Below are 20,918 nucleotides of genomic sequence, written 5' to 3'. Positions count from 1 at the left end.
ATCAACTAGAGATGAAGTGCCCACTGGGAACACTGCTCATCCAAACCATCAAATTACTAAAAATTATAAACATAATATGAAAACCAGAGAAAGATATAACACTAAATATTTTTCTATAGTATCACTTGCTACAACAATATGACAAAGCAAATTAGCAGTATTGGTAGAGATGTGCCCTGGACATTCGTATGTCAAGACTCTCAAGGAAACTGGCACATGCCCAGAAGATGTTTAGAAGAATCTTTGTAACAGCACTGTTCAGGATAGCAAAGCCCAAAAGACATTCATTCAAGTGACCATCGTTGGGAGAACGCATACATGAATTGCAATAGATTGGCACAGTGAAAGTACATACAGCTGTGAAAACAGTTGAGCCACAGACACACATGACAGGAAGGAGTTTCATAAACACAGGGGTGCCTAGGGGAGAAAGAAAATCCCTTTCTAGACTATAGCACCATTTACATCACTTGTAAAACCCACAGAGCTTAGTTTATTAGGCAGAGATCTAATGCAAACAAGAATAGAAACAACACAGAACCCAGGGTGAGGTTTTTCAGTGGTTAGGTGATCAGAGAGAGGATGAAGAAGAGGCCTTAGCTTAATGTCATTTCTAAGATTTAGAATTTCTGAATATCTGGCATACATAGATCTTGCCATTGTTTTTCATTTAATTATTGGGATCCAGTATAAACCACATAACCTTTATACATTTTCATAGTCTATGTATTCAAATGTAAACAAATAAGCTTATGTTCTATATTCTCTTACATGGGTGGTATATTTTATGAATGTATATATATGTGTGTGTATGCTACTATCTTTGTAATATTTTCTGTCATGTGATCTGTGTTGAAGGAATGATGTATTTAATGATTCAGAGGCAATCTAAAACATAGTCAACATATCAGAAGTCAAGACAATGGGGAACTGGTCACTTAAATATCCAAGACCCTACAGGTCCTCTGAGAAACCCAGGAGCAGCAAGGGCATCAGATCTGCATCACCTGGGGCCAAAGATCTGGGAAACTGATGCTGAGTTGACTTCTGTCCAATGCTGTCCTTTCTGAGTCTTTGCTGATAGCCTCCTCCTCTTGACAATGTCATCATTCTACTTGCATAAATCTACAATGTATCCTCAAGTTTCAGGTCAAATATTACTTTCTTGGGTTTGTTCCCCATCTCCCAAAGCCCAACTCATGCCAGACATCAAGCATCTCAAACTGAACTCTCTGTGGTCCCCATGCGTACAGGCAGGGGTCCAGATAGACATGGGATCCTATAATCACTTCATTGTGTGCTCTTAATGCTGGAGCAGCATGAAAGTTCACTGTGCAGCTGTTGTCAAGCTGACTCTTGGCCTAACTATGAATATGGTAGGAGAGCTCTGGGAGGGGTACAGGGAGTCTCTTTCAAGTAACCCACAGTTAATTAGATGCAACCATAATCCCACTTGGAGAAACAATGTTCTTTAGCATTATAATATAATGAAGGTAGCAGAAGTACTTGAGCATGGGAACCCAGACTGAGCCATCTTCCCAAGCTGAATTGTGGGTGTGTTAAGTCAAGGGTGGCTTCCAGAAGATGTAGAGTTTCTTTGGGAAATCACTCTGCATGGTGGTTACCTGTGGTGAGAGTCACTTCCTCTGCCACAGGAGCACTCTCTCCTGGATCTGTGTTTCCACAGCCCAAGGCCTGGCACTTGGTCTGTGCTTATGCAAGCTGCAGACTTACTTAGTTCTGGCCTGGGGAGAGGGCTTCATATTCAGGTCCTGGGTTTCACTGGGTCCTGGGACCATCAGCTCAGATTGGGCTGAGCATCAGGGCTGCATACTCATTTGAGTCCTGCTGGTGTTCCAACTGAGCCAGAGACCAGGGTAGCAGTGGAAGCTACAGTCAAGACACGTATAAGGGCACTGGATCGATGAAGATATTTTCACATTAGGGACCTCATGTTTCATAGCAACGCTCTTGATTGATGCTCGAAGGAGGAGAAGGAGCGTGAGCCAGTCAATCGAGAGCTTCCTTCCTGTTTCCAGGCCGGCAGCTGCCCTGTGGGCTCAAACGAGGTCCCTCTCCAAGGGCCTGTTAATAAAATACCTGGCTTGAGTCCAGGCCTGCCAGGGGCAGGCTGACTGCTGTTTGTTCCTTTTATTTGGCACATCCAGGTGGGGCTGACTGTGGACTATTCCCAGGGCTCTCGTTTCCACATTTGTCTCCTTTGAGCCTGAAACTGCCAATGGCCCTCGCAGCTAATGGGTCCTTCAGGTTCTGAGAGTCGTTTAAGGGAGGTGCAGGACTGGAGGTTGGTGACTCACTGATCAAATGAAAGGTGAGCTCTGGGGGCCGCTGGAGCTAATAACAAGAAGTAAGGATGCAGAGACCAGAGGTTTACGTTAGTAGCAGATGTGGCGGGCTCAGCCAAGGCCTTTTCCTATTCTTCCCTGGCCCCTGCCCCACCTCCAGCACTGGTCCTCAGCAGCTTAGCATCCTAGACCTGGGAGGACCTGCAGGAACACCGATGGTCTATCTGTGGCAAGACTTGACTCCTTCTGCCTAAAGGAGACCCTGATGGAGGGGGAGTTTTAAACTCAGATGTGACTTCCAAGGGAAAGTTTAATATCCTTTTTAGAACCCAGGCATTGTAGAGCAGACTATTCAGTTTAAGTCCCAAACCCATGAATTTGAGAGTTAAGGATCTGCGGCAGGTGAGCAATCTTTTCTCAGTTTTTCTTCCTGTGACCATGGGAAGGTTGCTGCAGTGACACAATGACATACATGGTCTACTAAGCATGGAACTTGGCACAGGCACACTATGGGCACTCTGAAAGTGTCTCCTATTACTGTGCCAAGAGCGGGTCTGGCTGGAGTGGGGCTGGGGAACAAGCCTTTTGCTGGCATGTATGTCCCATGAGACTTTTACTTCTCTGATTGGGCAGAGGTAGTAAGGTTTCCATGGAAGCGGCACTCCATGGAGGACAAGATGGTGGAGGACAAGTTGGGAAAGGAAAGCTCTGAGCTCAGCCTGCTGCAAAGGGTGAAGACAGGAGGAGGAACCCACCTTCTCGATCTTGTCTTCTTTATAAGGCTCTGCTGGTTTTACCATCTCTTGGCCTCCTATAACCCGAGGCTGTATGAGGGAACAGGGTCAGGGACATGAAGTCACACAGTGTGAAAGATGGAGCCTGGCTTGGAGCTCGGGGTCAGAAGATCACTAAGTAACCATTGTTTCTACTGCATTTTTCAGTGATACATGGCCAAGGTCAGTCCCTAGACACTTGGCTTACTGTCTGCTATTTAGAAAATCCATGGAAGGTCACTTATTCTTCCTGGGCTCAAAGCAGAGGCACTTAAATGCCCAACTTTGGGTCATTCATCCTCAGCCTTTCTCTGGCTCCACAAGGGGTGTGGACTGTTCTCAGAAGTGAAATTTGAACTTGTAGGAGGCTAGGAGTTGGCTCTGCCTCATTGCTGTCATAAGAAGTGGTACCATCCCTTTCAAGGTACACAAGGAAGTTTCTTCTTTCCATCTGCAGGTGGATGGTATCCTGTGCTTGGCCGACATCTTGACTGATGACAGCCACTCCGAAGCCACTCGAGCTGAGGCTGCAGCTGTGGTGGCTCAGGTTACCTCCCCACATCTGTCCTTCACCCAGCACCTTACTAGCTTCCTGGAGAACATGGAGGAGATTGTGACAGCCCTCATCAGTGAGTTATCCTGGGTTGAGTGGAACCCTTGCGTGAGAGGGACTCGGCACAATTGTCTTCAAGAAGGGCCGGGAAGGACTTCCCACCTACTTCTCACCAAATTCACAATCTTCGAAGACAGTCACGCCAGTTGAAAGGTCACCATTAATGGATGAGGTGGTTTTGAGGGACCTTGTAGTCAAGAGTCTCCTATGGAAACACACGCAGATCCTTCAGCATCAACTTGAAGAGTAGTTAGGGGTCACATGGCCTTTCAGAGGGAGTTCAGAGCAAATAGGTACTCAAAGTTTGACTTCAGTAGGTTTTGTTCCTAAAATTTTGGTCATTGCACCCAGCGACTGAAGCAGTACTAATTAGCACAAATGATTTTCCAGAGAGAACTAGCTCTCCACAACCTGCTGCAGGAAATGTCACCATTTGGCTTTGCATCATGGAGCCATGAACATGTTAACTCTTCTTTGTTCCCCCTTTTAGACCTTTGCAGGCTTGGCGGGAGAGAGGTTTATGCTATCTAGAATATTCTCTTTCCCTAGCCTTTCCTTTTCAGAACTGCAGAAACTAGGACTAGTCTGGGTAACAATGCCCAGGAAGCTTGTTTGGAGAGCTCTGTTTCCCCCTCCATTCATAACTTGTTTCTCTATAGCATACCTTTGTCATCTCTATATCCGTCTTTATATTTTAAGATGAAAATTAATTAGGACTAATTCTTGGACTTGCCACACCAGGCCTAAGAATATCTGCAGTTGCCTGGGTTTAGAAAAAGTGTAAGACCCTGGGATAGGAGTTGAAACCGCTGAGCTTGGGTTTTGGCTTTTCACCTATCCATCAACAAACAGCTACTGGCCAGCAACCCTGTGTGGGGTTGTGTGTGATTCTGCCACTCACGTACCATGACATCTTGTAAGTTTCACTTGACAGCTTTCCTCCTATATGCGATGAGGGACTGCAACCCACTTCTCTAAAGGAGCCTTCTGGTTCTAGGATTTTACTGCCAGAAAGAACTTTGCATATAGGAGTATCAGCTATGTAGAGTTATTGTCAACCCTTGTTAGGTCTCCTATGGGCCAGATTTGGAGAGATGGATGTGGGGATAGACATCTACATTGATCCAAAGTCAATAAAACATGGAATCCATAGAAAACCTTGGCTGGAGAGAGCACAGGAAACCACAGAGTCCAGGCTTACTCTGTTTGAAAGGGTGAGCCTCAAGAATTCTGTTAGGACCCACCATGCCAGGGGTCTCACTCTCAAACTCCCACTAGGGCCTGGCAGGAAAGAAATGAGTTGGAGGGAGCTAGATGGAAGAAGAAAACAAGAGGCTCTTGAACCTGCATTAAGCTGAGGAACACATGCACAGACTAAGTGTGGACAGGCTTGGTGAAGCACAGTTGATTATGGCCTTGTGGGGAAGGCTAACACATTTTAAGATAAGAAATAAATGCCAAATTGTACAGAAGCCCTCCCAAATAATAAGCAAGGCAAAGTGTGTAGACCCAACAGCTTGTCACATTACCTGCCCATACCTGTTCCTTTGTCCAGACTGCATTTATTTGGACAAAGAGGAGAAGCCTTTGTATTTCCCCCATCCCCATGAAGACGCACTGTCCAGCCCACCCTCAGAGTCAGCAGATGGGATATATCTTCTGGGCGGGATGCCAGAACTCTGTTCTTTGGTGGGAAACGGCCCTCTAATTTCTTGCCATTCCCTGGAAACATTTAAAAATGAGTCACTGGGATCCTCAATTTAATCTTCCTAACACATCCCAGGTGACTCAGACTGTAGTTCAAATAAATGTGCAGCAAAATTAAAAGGCACTTAGATGGCTGTGCTAATAATCGATGTGTCAGCATCAGTGGCAAGTGCAGGAAAATGAGGGGCGGCATTTATACATAGGGACAATTCCAGCAGTAGAGTGGTCCCATACCAACGTCCGTATACAGAGAGGTGAGCTTGGAAGGAGTCAGTTGCCCCCAGCGATTCTCCCCAGTCAGGGATGAGGGGAACACTGGCTGTGAAGAGCTTTTAATTACTCGGCTAATCTGTGGTCCCAGCCCTGGATGATGAGATCTAGATGTTTGCTGGTCACATCTGGGCTGGTCTACAGGGAACAGAAAACCCCAGAGGCAGTAGGCATTACTGCCCAATAGAACTGATAGAACCTTTGTCTTTGGGGGCATCACAGAGAATGAGCCAAGTGGCTGAAAGAAGAGGCAATGTGAGGGATAGAAAGAACAGAGATTTGGGAATCAGGCTAGCCTAGATGTTTTTCCTCACTGGCTATAAGATCTTAGCAAATCACAACATCAGGTATTTAATTTTTGAGGCCACAACAAAATTGGATTACTGTAAAGATAAATGGCTGCACTTAAAGCAGCTCCTGGTCCACGGTAAATGCTCAAGAAATTGTACTTGTGACAGCTCCCATGAGACTCAGCCTCCATATCTGTACCTATCATTTTTTCCCTTGAGGATGGGCCAAAAGGCAGTGGCACAGCACAAGGAAGACCTCAGGTGATTGGCTGATACTCCTGTCCGTCCCACTTTAGGGGAGAACTGTAACAGCATCTGTGAAGATGCCGGCTGCTCTGTGGGAACCCTCAAGCATCAGGCCTAGCTCTTCTTTGTCTCTGAACTTCCTCTTCAGGAGATGTTCTCTGGAGTGTGTTCCTCCTTTCTTTGTCTCTGTAGAAGCGTTACATGAGGGACAGAGCTTGACTTGTCACATCCTGTGGTGACCCAAGTTAGAACTGAGACTTAGAAGCAGGGCCATTGGGACAAACAGCACCATGGACAGAGCCTCTTGCGCCTCAAGCTGGGCATCTGTTGCAGGTTCTGTGAGGGCCAAGGAAACTGTGTTAGGTAGTGGAGGGATGGACACTCCTAAAGACTCACTTTCTATTGCCTTCTACAGAGAATAAGTATCACAAGGACAAGGGTTTAACCTGTTTGGTCCATCTTACCATCCCAAAAATTTAGGCGACTTGGGTTCACTCATTAAAATAATTGTGGGTGAGCAGGAGTCACACACAATGGTTCGAATCCCAGCTCTGCTATTTATGCAGATGGCATAGTTCTCTCGATAGTGACTAATTTGTTCATCTCCAAAAAGAGTATCAAAACTCCTACCAAAATAGTCTTTCTCCCAGAGCTATTGTAGGGGCCAAGGGAGATCAGTCATGTGCAAACACTTGGCCTTGAACTGTTTCTTCCTTTTCACTATCCAGAATTGTGCCAAGAGGCCTCATCGGGGGAAGTCTTCTTACTGGCCTCTGCGGCCCTTGCCAACATCACCTTCTTTGACAAAATGGCCTGTGAGATGCTTCTGCAGTTGAATGCCATCCGTGTTCTCCTGGAAGCCTGCAGTGACAAACAGAGAGTGGACACACCTTATACTCGGGACCAGGTAAAAAACCCAGGAAGGCCTAGACTTCCCACAAATAATCAGGGTGCGAGCAGGAAGAGATCATGTTCACATAGGCCTAGCTGTTTGCCTGATTGACTGGCTTCTGATGCCCAGTGCCTATTGTAATTCTAGGTGTTAGTCATGGGCTCATGGCTGGAGTGTCTACCCCAATGTTGGCCTCCATTGTGTGTCTCCTTTAGCTAGATGCCTCCCCCGAACCTCTCTTCCACATGGCATGATATTGAGCATCTTCACCTTCAAGTGCCCTACGCTAGGCTTACTCTGCTCATGTCAGATGAGATCCAGTAGGGACACAATACGAACAAGGCCTTTGAAGACAGATGATATGGATTCAGCAGATCTTTGCAGTAAATAATCATGCTACTTTGGGCAATTCATTCTTTCTTCATTTGTAAAATGTGTATCTCTAACGACAGAGTCAACGAAGGAATCGGATGGACTAGTGAACACAGACTCTTAGTGTAGACCAGGACAAAGATGCTGTAAAGTGAGCAGATGCCCCATCGGGGCTAACGCTGTGCACAGCACTGAGTGAGAAGCTGCTGAGTGTAGCCTTCATGTGTGTAGCATGTGATGCTGCTTCCAGCATGAATGGCCCATGACTTGGCAGCCCTCCTCATGAGGTCTCACGGAGGGTACCTCATAGGAGTGAGAATGTGGTTAAACAGCAGGCAAAGGGACAATCTCCCTGCATCTGGGTTCAGGGGGAATTTTTTTTATTCCCCTGTCTGAGCTGAGCCCTTCTCCCACTGTCCTCAGGATGGCTTTGCCTTCTGCCCTGGCTCTGAGCAGCCACTTAGCTAGAGAGAGCAAATCCATTAAAGAAACAAATGGCTCTCTTTGCTATGGCAGAGGGAGGATTAAGGTGATCAGAGGGCTCTCTGCAATGAAGACAAAGAAGATGAATTGGGCTCTGAAGTGCTCACCGCCCCCTGAAATACTTAAGAAATTAAATGCCCCGTGAGGTTTCCGGTAATGAGCAGGCCAGTGACGCCAATGCTGTGCAAAGCCTCCTAGTCTTGGCTATGTATGTACTCAGTGAACCTCTGTTTGGACAGTGAGAAGTCCTCCATCATCTAGGCAAGCCAAGTCCACTTCATTTGTCAAGCAGAATCCTCACTGGCAAAACCCACTCTGTCTACGCTCGCCCCTGGATAAAGACCCCAGAGTACAGTCTTGGGTTTCCATCTACTTCTGCTCATCTTGAAGAAGAGAGCACAGGTCATATCTGGATATCAGGCATCAAAAAGATGGTCCTAGGCTGGGGGGGGGGTGCAGTTGGTGGAATGTTTGCCCACCATCCACAAAGCCTTGAATTTGACTGCCACAACTGGGCACAGTGGTACATGCCTGTAGTTCCAACCCTTGGGAAGTAGAGGCAGGAGGATCGAAAGTTCAAGGTCACCTACTTAGAGGGGTTGAAGCCAACCTAAGACACCATCTTTAAAAAGAAAATAAATAAAGGAAAAGATAACCCTGTTCAACTGGTAGTTTTCATGGTCCTTTGATTTCACACCATGGGGTATTGTATAGAGGCTAATCACAGACACAACAGGGTAGGGAAGGGCAGCCTCTAAGGCCTTGTGCAAGCAGTGTCCTTGGCCTCTGAAGTGGATGGAGGGTACTGAAAATAGAAATGCTACCAGCTTTCTGTGAGCTGCCTTCGCCGAGGCAGTGTGCTGCCTACACTTCCACAGACATTCATAGTCTGTTTGGCAGTTTAGAATGAACGTATTTTGTAGCATTTCTGGAACTTCAGTGTCAACACTCCTTACCAGGAATCCATCTATCAGAAATGCAAATTACAAAATGCCAATTGTAATAGTGACTTGTGTCTCAAAAGCCGTCGGTGGTTTATAAATCTCTGCCATGCGTATAACTAACAGAAACAGCACACATTTAGGTGCACTTGTGTTCAGATCCTGTCTCTGTTGGTTCCTAACTGTGTGACCTCGGACCAAGCTCTTAATCTCTTAAGCCACAATTTTCTCATCTGTGTAATGGAGATAATAACAGATCTTCTCTCTTCCAGCCTTCATATGATTAAATGGGACGGTATTTTAAAGCATTTAGAACCAAATTGGGTACTCAGTAGTGACTGGGGTAGGTAAATGTAGTAGGATAGATTGAAATGGGTCTAGATGGAGATGTCCAATTTAGGGTAGGAATGGAGCTAGGAAATACAGTTAATGCAGTGGGGAGTATTGTACAGTGTGAAGTAATAGGTGACATATATGGCTTCAGGTTATGTGTGAACGCATATGCGCAAGGCGTGTGTGGGTGTGGGGGGTGAGGGTGGGTGCGTGTAAGGTGAAAACTACTATAAACTGGGAGATGGTTCAGTTGGTAAAATGCTTGCTGCACAAGAATGAGAACCTGATTCAAATGTGTAGAACCCACAGAAAAGATGGGCAAAGGAACATACACCTGCAGTTTTGGTTCTGGAAGGAGGAGACAAGTGAGTCCATGGAGCATACTGGCTCCATCCTAGCTGAGCTGACAAGTCCTAGGTTCAGAGCAAGGGCAATTCAATATACATAGGTGGAGAATGATTGCTCTCTGGCTTGGACATACATACATACATGAGCATGTACGTCATAGGGGAGAGAGAGAGAGAGGAAGAAGAGGATGAAGATGATGATTCCAGAGCCATGATTGATATTGTTGGATAGCTTCAGTTTGAAGAGTAATGGTAATTTCAGTTTTGTGAACATTGGCTTTTTTGTCTGAATCCCTGGGTGACATGGAAGTACCCATGACTCAGCATTAGCTGTACACTAGGTGTTCTGTGTCATAGGGTCTGTCAGGCGAGACCACTTGTCTCTGTTGTGTGTTCTGGGCATACTTCACTTGTCTTCCACGCACTGCAGTCTCCTCCAGGGCTATCCTCCAGCACAGCAGGTGAGGAAGGATGCTGTGGAGTCAGCGTGTGGTCAACGTGACTGCTGAGAGTTCTAAGAGGTTATACATCCTGGACCAAGTCTTCATGTCTGCCTGCAAGCCAGGATTTCTGGACCACCTGCTCTAGGGGAGCCCAAGAAAACTACTTTCTCTGTGTGTACAGCTGTCAGAAAACTTGACCAACCCACTTCTTACCAATCAGAAACGTTTATTTTTGAATTAGTGACATTGGAGAACACCTGCTGATCTGGGGTAATTTGCTATCTACTTCAATTTTCCCAAGGCCTTTGTATGCCAAATGAAAGGCGATTTTCGAATGCCATAGAAGGCACTGGTTGTTTTCCAGCTGGGAAGGGCTCAGCCTTAGTCTCCTGTCGCTGTGGTAAAACACCATGACTGAGGCAACCCATAAAAGAAAGAGTTTCCTCAGGGCTTACAGTTTCAGAGGGCTGGAGTCCATGACTTTCAAGGCTGAGAACGTGGTAGCAGGCAGGCAGGCATGGTGCTGGAGCAGTAGCCAAGAGCTCACATCTGATCCATAAGCATGAGGCAGAGTTCAGCCCCTTCATGTGGCTGTCGTCACATTGCTAGTGTTCCTTGAATCAATTGTTCAAGGTCTGGGGCCTTTTAACCTGGGCCTTTCTCAACTTGCCAGTTGGATGCTGGAGTTCAAACTCTGGCAGCCCTAAACTATCTGCCCAGCACAGGTGAGAGAGAAGGTCCATGTCAAACATATTACAGTTCATCTGATTCTCCCCCGGAGCCCCCAGAATTAATATGTGTGTGTGTGTGTGTGTGTGTGTGTGTGTGCGTGCACGCACATCTCAATCAAATATGATCTGTTTAGAACTTCAGACCTCCAGCATGGCAAGTTAATAAAATTGTTTTAAGTTACTACGTTTGCAGTAATCTGTTATAGCAGCAATAGGAAATATATACTCTTTCATTAACTAAGGTGCAGAAGGTCGGGTATCATTTCTAGAGTCATGAGGATAGCAAGAGACAGAGTCAGGATCTGAGCTTACATTACCTATCATGTAGGGATTTCTTGAGGCCAAATGTCCTCTATGCTCACCAGGTAACTATAGAAGGGTCAGGAAAAACAGGTCTTAATTTTACACCAGTTGAATAAACCTGGGCCAGGAGAAACCGTGGACCTGACTCCCGCATTCCATATCCTGACAGCATTGCCAGCTTGCCTCCAGCCGGGTAAAACTGCAGTGGTAGGAGCTAACTACTAGATGAAAACATTGGCATCTTGCCCCTCTCTATCATGGTGCATACAAGTAGGTTTCAAAAGGGAGACTCCAAGCAGGGCATAATTGGCATTTATTCAAATTGTGCTTAATTGATTACTTCATCTGCACCTCAGAAAACCACATGGGGTACAGGCTCTGTAAGGAGGAAGTAATTTTCATTAACAGGATCTAAATTAGTCTAACACAAAGACCTACCTGGTGCCTCTGACTCCGCTAATGATTGCCATATAATGAAGCCGTTGCCGCAGACAAAGGTTTTATTTTACTTCCTCCCTTCCCCATTCCTTCTCTTCCTTCCTTCCTTCTTTTTTTTTTCATGAATGTACAGGTCAAGCAAGAGTCTGTATTTAGAAATGCCTGTCTGGTGATGGGTGGAGCAAGGCAGCCTCTGTGTGGTGAGAACAGGCTGTGCCCTGCTCTTATGATGAGCCCAGAGACAGCCAGATGCACTGAAGCTGACAGACTTGATCCCTTACATCTTTTTATGACTGTGCATTTCGTGGCTCTTGGGGAACCTTCCACTTGAGGGCTGGATCTATAACCTATCTTTTCTCTCTACCTTCCTCCACTGAGCCCCAAAATACTTCCTATTCTGAAATAGGAGAACATTCACTATATACTCACCACTTCTCTCACGAAACCCTGGGCATTGCAGTTGACTTCAGAACAAGGTTTTGGAGGTGTTTCCCTGCCTCCCCACAGAATCTCACTGCAGTCACAACTTAATCCAGCCCCTGACCAAGTCTTGGTGGAGAGAAGATGATGCATAGAGATACTGTCTCCATAGTCAACGTGTATTGAGAGGGAGGTGGAGGTGGATATTCTGCTATTATGACACCTTTTCCTTTCTATTTAGGGGGGCTTTTAGATGTTTTATTACGGAGAGTGATATGCTAACACAAGCCAGCTAAAATCCAGCAGGTGCTCTTTCTCGGCAAATGCTGTTGTTCTGTCCACGCTCAGGACCAAAGCCTCCTGTACTGCCCTCTGCACACTACCCTTCACCGTCTCAGAGGCAGAAGCACAGCTTCTGCTTAGACCACCCCACCAGCACGCTAGAAGCTGCCTGGGGAGTGGCTCACATCTGGGAGAAATACTATTTTAGCTTACTATTAATTTCAATCACCATCTGTGCATACTCTCTGCTTCTGGAGAGACAGGCACATTTTCCCTGTGTGGTTTCTTTTAGAAACAGCATGGCAGGCATCTCTGGCCATAGTGCCCATACTTCCATCCTTAACTTCTTTTAATTTCTTATTTTTTTATACCATTTATAGTTTTGTGATGGAGGAAGGTCATTGGCTAATAAAGGCACTGCCCTGGCCCATTTTATTGGTTAGAGGATAGGTGGGAGGAGTAAACAGAACAGGACGCTGGGAGGAAGAGGAAGTGAGCTCAGTCTCGACAGCTCTCCTCTCTGGAGCAGATGCCTGGGAGAGACGCCATGCCCCTCTCACAGCATGAAGCTCCAACCCAGGATGGACTAGGCTAGAATCTTCCCGGTAAGACCGGTTCTCACAGATTATTAGAGATGGGTTGATCGGGATGTGAGAATTAGCCTGTAAGTGCTAGAGCTAAAGGGCTAAGCAGTGCTTAAAAGAATACAGTGTCTGTGTAATTATTTTGGGGCATAAGCTAGCCGAGCAGGCGGCCGGGGTGCTGGGAACGCAGCTCCGCCGCCCCTATTACTTCAGTTTTGGTCTCTTGCTGGATATTCCTTAATCCATTTTTGTGACATGAGATCTCTTTATCATGCTGTGGGAGACAGGTGTGCTAAAACCTAAGAAACTGCAACCAATCCTGGATGTTCATCGAATGTCAGCATCCGATCATTAATGGCAAAGTCCTCCCGTGTGATCTGTAATTGAGGCTTGAATACCATAGACGTATAAAGTGTGGCTAAGTTAATCTTCTCACCAGAATCTACCTTTGGTGCATGCTCTCTGCCTAGAGCTCACATTGAAGGGCAGCGTCAGGACATTGACACAGGTGAACCCAGTCAAAGGCGGATCAAAGAGTCAGGAGATCAAGCCAGAATGGAAGGGACCAATTTTGCCTAAATTTTAGGGGTTATGCTAAAAGGGTTCCTGCACTCAAATGACCTGGCCTCATCTTCATCCAGTGTGAGGCTGTTGTCTACTGGGTGCTCCAGACAATCATGCCATAGCCACCCACTGATTAATGGGCATTAGTCACTGGGACTTACATCTGCGTGGCAGGAGCCCACGAGAATAGAAGACAATACCATGGAAAGATGGACAGGAGCCAGACCGAAGGGAAGCTCTGCAGCCCCCAGCTGACCTGCCTTCATTGAGTACCATGGGAAATGTACATGTCTATTTCATAGCTTCTCAATTTCATTTTCCAGATTGTGACCATCTTGGCAAACATGTCTGTGCTGGAGCAGTGTGCCTCTGACATCATTCAGGAGAATGGTATGTCTGGGCATGCCCCGTGGACCATCAGAGTATATGGTGTCACATGCCCTTGAGCTTCTATAAATCCTATGTGCAGATATATATATATATATATATATATATATATATATGGACGTACATTTCTATGTCTATATGAGCATGTACATATACAAATACACAAATGTGGCACACATGAACACACACAGAGAGAGAGAGAGAGAGAGAGAGAGAGAGAGAGAGAGAGAGAGAGAATTCTGTGTATATCTTGGTCAAAAGTGAAATGCTTATTTGCCTTCATTGGCAAATAAGTTCTAGTGGGAGTTAGAAAATAGAAAAGATAATGCCAGGTTGTAATAGTAACATGAGGACAAAAAAAAAAACTAGTAAGGGAGGTAAGGTTGTCCCAAAGTGGGGAGGTGTTGCTTTATTCCCGCCTTATTGCATCCATGGAAAGCTGGTGTGCAGGAAAAGGAGTGAGGGAGAGGAGGAGGAGAGGACATCTGGGCTGCCCCCACACCCTCCATGGGAATCTCCCTTCCGACTGGCCCTCTGTCTTACCTTATGTGTCCACGGTCAAGGAGAGCTGGAACTGGGCTTATCTGCCTGAAGGCTGATGTCAGCAGTCTCTGTCAAAAGACAAGGTGGCCACCTTGCAGCTGGGAGCAGAGCTCGGGTGGCTAGGGTTTCCTGTGACTAAGGAATAAGGGGGCAATTAGCAAGCTGTTGGAGACCTGAGCCACTAATGAGAGTGAGCTGGGAGCCTGGGTACCTCTGCTCTCCTAAAGTCCCTTCCCCCAGGCTGCCCCGCTATCTTAACAAACATGCACTTCCCTGTTCCCCACGACTAATTGAAACACACCATTTTGTGTTAATTTCATGTGATTGAGCTAATAATGAGAAACTGTGCTGAGCCAGCTGAGGCCAAGAGGAGAGGCTGCGTGGTGTCACTTGTACCCTCCTCCTTCGGCACTTGGAGTCTTGGCTGAAGTGGCCGCTGACAGCAGGCTGCCACTTGCCTGTGCCTTTGAGGTTGGGATAGCTGCCATCTGGAGACCACTCTGGGGCTTACAAAGTGTTGTTGACTCTCTCACTGAGTCCATACTGATGGAAACCTACCTTGGCCTGGCATCGAGCTAGGCAGTGAGGACAGGGCGTTTAATGAGCTCCCAGTTTTGTCCTAAAGGTTCTTTCTGTGCAGAATGAGGGCCTTCCCTGGCTGAAGTGTGGTGTATAAAATAACATAGCCACAGAGGGCGGCAGGGGGGTATCAGAGCATGAATGAACACAGGAGCCATACTTGGTGGGCTGCAATCATGGCTGTTATTTGTGAACAGTGTGGCCCCTCCCTTTTCCCTCTGAAAAGTGGGAACAGTGATGCCTGCTCTCAGAGGCGTGTGAGGAGAACCAGGAAGAGTGTCCACATAGTGTCTGGCCCAGGGTGAGCTCTGAACCAGGCCTAGCACCTCTTCCAGTGGCAGTCTCATGGGATTTCACAGAAAGAGTTTGAGGAAGGCAGTATTTGTAAGTGCAGAACAGGATTTGGGGGATCCAAATGACAGTGACTTACCCAGAGACCACTAGAAGTCATGAGACTCCTGGGTCTCAATAAGGAAAACCCTGTTAGGTAGTCTGGGCTCTGAGAACCCATTGCTAAGTCATAGGCTGTAAATGCGGATGCCTGCAGGATCCAGACAGTGAAATAGATGAGGTGGATAAGGATTAGCCTGATCTTATTAGTAATAGTAAGCTTAAGTCAGGCGTGGAGGCACATGCCCCAAATTACTGATCCAAGAGGCTACAGTGGGAGGATTGGAGGTCCAGACCAGCCTCAGCTACATAGTCAGTTCCAGGCCATCCTGACAGACATAGCACATCCCTGTCTTAATTCAAAAGCAAAAATAGAAATTAACAAGAATAATAAGCTTCTGGCCATACAGAAATGTGTGTGGGAGTCACTATTGCCAATTCAGAAGATAAATGTTAGAAATCAGTAATCTAGATTTGTATGGAATTCATCAACTTTCATACAACTTAATTCTTGAAGCAACAAAATAAAGTAATGCATATCTTTAGATTATGTCTAGTTTAAGTTCCCAGCTGGAACAGCTGATCAGGGCTAAGATCGTGGAGGGTCAGGGAAGCTCATACAGAAGGTGGGTTTCTGCTGTAAACCTGTAGAATGGGAGATATTAGAGGCAATGGGGCATTCCCCTCAGAAAGGGTGGGCAAAGGCAGACGAGTGGCATGGATGTGGGTATTCTTTATAGAACACTCAGGAGACAGATCTGGTTTGGGGAGGAGACAGGAGGCTTCTGCGTGAACTAGATGCAGCCTCAATCTGGGACTCCCATTGCGAATCTGTTTGCTCTGCTGCTTCCCCAGCCTACAATTAAGACACCTCCTGCCACAGGACTCAACACCTGTGACCTATCTCAGATGCAGCCCTGTCAGAGGTGACAAGGTTATGGGCCCAGTTTTCCAAGCTCCACCCAGCACCCCTATGTGATATGTGCTCTGGACAACAGGCTTACCCTGCTCTGGACATCAAAGTAGAATTACCATGGCTATGCCCATGAGACCATTGTGAAGTCTGAGGGGACTGAGCATTTACTGTGCACATAACACAGTGTAAGACTAGAATCAGACACATCCCTCCAGATGAGAAGAAAGAGGTGGTCATATCTGTCTCCCACTTGTGTTTGAGACTATACCTTTGCTTTTGCTTGCGCTCTGCTTCCATCTGTCCAGCCAGCCCCCCTCGTTCTATGTTGGGAGCAAGTCTAAGCTGTCCACATTGCTTGTTGCTTCATGGCCAGGTGTCCAGCTCATCATGGGTATGCTGTCCGAGAAGCCAAGGTCTGGGACTCCTGCTGAAGTGGCAGCCTGTGAAAGGGTACAGCAGAAAGCTGCGGTGACTCTCGCCCGCCTCTGCCGAGACCCAGATGTGGCCCAGGAGGCCGTGCGGCTCAGCTGTAAGTGATGCTGGCTGTGGTTGGAATGGGATGGGGAGCTTGGGGTAGAAGTAGCTGTGGTTTCATGGTGGTGTCAGTGGGCCGCATATTAGGACTCACTGGGGTGAAGCCCACTCTTCTGTGTGGTGGGAAACGCAGGGGTAGAAACCGTGGGTGTAGCCCTAGTCTAGATTGCAACAAGAGATAAAGCTGGCCAGAGTATTGACGCACCTGCAGACTCCTTGTCGTTCAGAACCCGATTATTTCTTTCACACCCATTTGCTCATTTATTCACTTAGTTTTCGCTCATTCTCCATTCGCTTGTTTATTCATGCAGCGATTCATTGATTCTGTTATCTAAGTAGTGATACTCGCTCGCTCACCAGCAGAGGATCCATTATTTCTCTCCGTGGTTGTTAGTTTCCTATTTGCTTAAAACTTCCAGAACCTCCATTCTACACTAAGCTCTGAAGCAGTGATTCTCAAGGTGTGGGTCATGACCCCTTTGGGGGTCAAATGACCCTTTCCCAGGAGCTGGCTAAGACCACCTGAAAACACAGATATTTACACTACGGTTCATAGTAGTAGCAAATTACAGTTATGAAGTAGTAATGAAAATAATTTTGTGGTTGGGGGTCACCACGACTTGAGAAGCTGTGTTAAAGGATCGCAGCACTGGGAAGGTTGAGAACCACTGCTGTACAGGACGACAATGCCAGCCCCGAGCACAGGGTGGCGACAGATAAAGTGATCTGCATGTGAGAACCTTGAGAGTATGCTCAAAGTACATCTGGCAGGCAGCGTAGGCCTGCTGATCCGGTGGTTTGAAGAAGGTTTTTAGGCAGGGCATGTATCTTCTTTGGCTTGTGACAGCATTTTCCCAATAAATCCTCAGGAAATGTTAATGGGGTCTATAGTTTTTTATAATTTTAGCTAAAGTCTATTTTCTGACTGACATAGCCAGTTGGAGGAATACACAGTTGTGAGGCCCCAGTGCACAGGTGCGAATGTTAAATATTGTGTTGGTAAAATTGGAAGTACATACTCCCAAGTCCTTGCTCAGAGAAACGGAAAACACGCCTGTACCGTTTACCAAAGATGAGCCCAGTCCAGCGCTCTGACATGTGTGGGTTTGGCTCGGACGCTCTACTTTTCTTGCCCTTGAGCGGAAAGTAGAAATTCTCCTGAAAGTGTTCCTCCAGGTGGGTTCAGCTGCCCCTCTGGAGACTGGCACTAATATGTACCATGGGTGAAACTGGCCAGCGCCCCTGGGTCAGCCTGGCCTGGCTTCTCTAAGCCAGTTGTGACGCTCTCCTTGTGTCTTGTGCAGGTATGTCCCGCCTGATTGAGCTCTGCAGATCGCCCTCTGAGCGGAACAGCAGCGACGCTGTGCTCGTGGCCTGCCTGGTGAGTTCTCAGCTGCCCTCCACTTCCCCCAAAGCTCTCAGGAAGGTAGACTGAGGTCAGGACAGCTGGTTCGACCACAGTTGGGTATGCCTTGATCTTTCTTCAGGCTTTGGGTTTCAAATTAAGGTGGCAATGTTGATGTTTTCTATTACTATTAGTTGATAAAATTGTGATGAAGCTCAAGGAAAAGATGAGGAGAGAGAAGCTGCTCCCCACCCAATCCCCACAACCCCAGTGACCTTTTAGGTCTAGGGACCCACAAGGGCCTGTTAAAACTGGAGAGGTGGTCTGGAGGGCTGTTGAGTGGTAGGGTTGATGTCATGGAGCCCCCAGAACACAGGGACCAGGAAATAGACAGCCATCTGTCCAAAGTGAACAGATTATGAGGAAAGTCTCCTTTTCCTCCCGGGGGAAACTCTGCGGGGCCCTCTTGCCGACTAGGTGCACTGTCTGCTGTGGAAATGACCAGAGAGGGCAAGAAAGGACAGTGAGGGTTACTCAACCATCTCCTAAGATCTCTGTGAACCCCAGCAAGTGCATCCTGGGAGCTTTTCACTTCCGGGGACTAGGGTACTAACCAACAGTAGCAGATGGGCAATGGATGCTCTGTTCACACTTATCTCCCTGTGGGGCTGTGAGGAGCCCCTGGGAGGCTGTGGTGAGCCCCAGCACAGAGTAGCAGGACAGCTGGAAGTGTGGCATCATGGGGGAAACAGCCAGTAGAAGAGAGAGCCAGCTCTTGGGCCCTAAAAGAGCACACAGGAATAGCAGTGAATACAGGGTTTCTTCAACTTGAATCATCACAAAGCCCTGCCCTTTCCCACTCTTCACTGAGCTCAGCTCATCTCCAGGAGTTCTAGATGAGCACCGTGGAGCTGTAGAAGGCAGCTGCCGTTGCCATCAGCAGGCCCATGCTGGCTGTACTTTGGTGAGCGTGTGTCACTGAATAGGTCAAAGTGCTCTAGCTCATATTTAGTAACTATTTGTTGAATGGTTTTATGTGCCTCTTCCTCTCCTAGGTTTTGGGGCTATAGTTGTGGATAGGAGAGTGCTCTCCTACAGACCAGACATTCTTATCTCCTCTGTGCCTTGGGAAGTCTGGTGAAGATTTTAAACCTCTTCTCGGACTCTTTTCTTGACAATTTCATACAAGTATATAATTTATTTCAATCATATTCACCCCCATTAACCCCTTCTTTTCCCCCATGCCCTCTGGAATACTTATTCTCAACACGTTCCTCTCCCATTTTCTAAATAATTTTTAAATGCATAAAAAAATTAATGTGGAGTTTTAAAAGGGCACCAATTTTGTTAAAACCACTATTCAATATTTATGCACATAGCATATTAAAACCGCGCTTGCTCATGGTAGTAAATACCATTTGAAGGCACCTTCCATGTCTTTAATGGGGTCTGCGATCTCCGTTATAGAGCAAGGCCAGAGATCAGCAACAGTGACAACCAGAGATGCTGTTTCAGTGAGGATCAGTAGATAGAACCCTTTCTCCTCCAATTTCTTGAGTCTATTTTCCTATCAAGCAAAATGGGGAGAAATTCATAGCCTGACAAACACATAATGGTTAACCCCAACTCCCCTAATCTTCATTGCTCTGGCCGCAGCAACTGCCTGACTGAAGGACTTGACAGGTGAAGTCAAGGGCATAGAGAGCACTTGGGAAACTGCAGGCTACCTCAGCTGTGAGGGCTTGTCGCTATTACTGCTGGCATTTTTCTCCAAAGAACATAGGAAGTTTGGATGCACCTTCAGGCAGAGAACTTTTAAATAGAAAGGGATGACATTTGTTCTTGAGAGTTGAGAAGAGCCTCGTTCTAACCCAGCCGCCATGCAGATGCTGAGTGAATTCTCCCGTGAGAATTTGCCTTGTGATGCTTTCATCAAACTTGCGTGGAATTGACGGTGTTCTCCACGACTTGCCCCACCTACTGTCCACCAACTCTGCCCTTCTTACTGTGGGTCTGACCTGACACTAGGGCCTGAAGGCCTCCTATAGTTTCCAGGTCTTGTCCGTCTCTGCCTGGAAGTGTTGTTTTTCCGCACACACCAACAAACACCATCTCTACAACTCTGTTGTTCAGCCTTGGAGGCTCAGTTTGAAATACCCATCTAATGATGTTTCCCAGGAGCCCTCTGTGATACAAAAGCAGGGAGTGCACAGTGCATTTCCTCAGTTTCCCTGCTTGTCTTTTGATATAATCCATATCATTCATGTTCTAGACTCTTGAAATTCTGTGGAGGCCTGGGCCTGTTGAACAGACCCTCTTGTTTATGGCCATGCTCTCTCTCTCTCTTTCCCAATTTCTCATGACACTGGTCTCACTATTCTAACTTGAGAAAGATTCATATGTCTCCCCCAATTCTAGAATGTTCTAAGGGTGAAAGTCTTTGTATAGACCTTTGTATTTTTACGTGACCTTGAGTTTGAATACTAAGTCTTGCATGACTTTGTAATTAGTTGACTTGTTCCCATCCCCTAGCCACTGATTCTGGTGGATGTCCTTTGCTTGGCTTATTAAAGGCTCCAATATTTGAGTGCATGCCTCTGGGCAGCAAGATGAGAGATGCATGGAGCCTAGCCGGGTCAATGGAGTAGGGAGCTTCTTTTCTGTTCCCAGGGCCTTCTTCTGGTCTGATGACTGCCCTCAGGTGAGGGGAGGATAAGATGATTCAATTACTTTCTCCCTTGTGGAGGAAATGGCAGCATGAATTGCCCCTGGCAAACAGGATTGATTTTTCCATGGCAAAGTGGCTGGCAGTAGGCAATTGTTTTTATACTTGAGTGTCTGGAAATGAGATCTGGGGATGACTGACTTAAACCCTCCCAAGAAAGG

At 46.8% G+C, this 20,918-nt stretch overlaps 1 protein-coding gene across 1 annotated transcript in view; it reads left to right on the top strand.

Annotated features, from left to right (window-relative positions):
• Insc (INSC spindle orientation adaptor protein) overlaps positions 1–20,918 on the top strand; it is a 110,154-nt gene that overhangs the window by 87,075 nt on the left and 2,161 nt on the right. Inside the window, exons 8-12 of the mRNA XM_041666940.1 lie at positions 3,537–3,708; positions 6,934–7,112; positions 13,662–13,728; positions 16,527–16,682; positions 17,992–18,068. Coding sequence (XP_041522874.1) covers positions 3,537–3,708; positions 6,934–7,112; positions 13,662–13,728; positions 16,527–16,682; positions 17,992–18,068 — 651 coding nt within the window. The remainder of the gene's footprint in view (positions 1–3,536; positions 3,709–6,933; positions 7,113–13,661; positions 13,729–16,526; positions 16,683–17,991; positions 18,069–20,918) is intronic.

The sequence above is a fragment of the Microtus oregoni genome, unplaced genomic scaffold (genome assembly GCF_018167655.1).
Source record: "Microtus oregoni isolate MIOR12 unplaced genomic scaffold, Mior012 000016F_ref0000370, whole genome shotgun sequence".
Classification (NCBI taxonomy): domain Eukaryota; kingdom Metazoa; phylum Chordata; class Mammalia; order Rodentia; family Cricetidae; genus Microtus; species Microtus oregoni.
The sequence above is the reverse complement of the archived record's forward strand: the minus strand, read 5'-3'. Positions and strand labels throughout refer to the sequence as shown.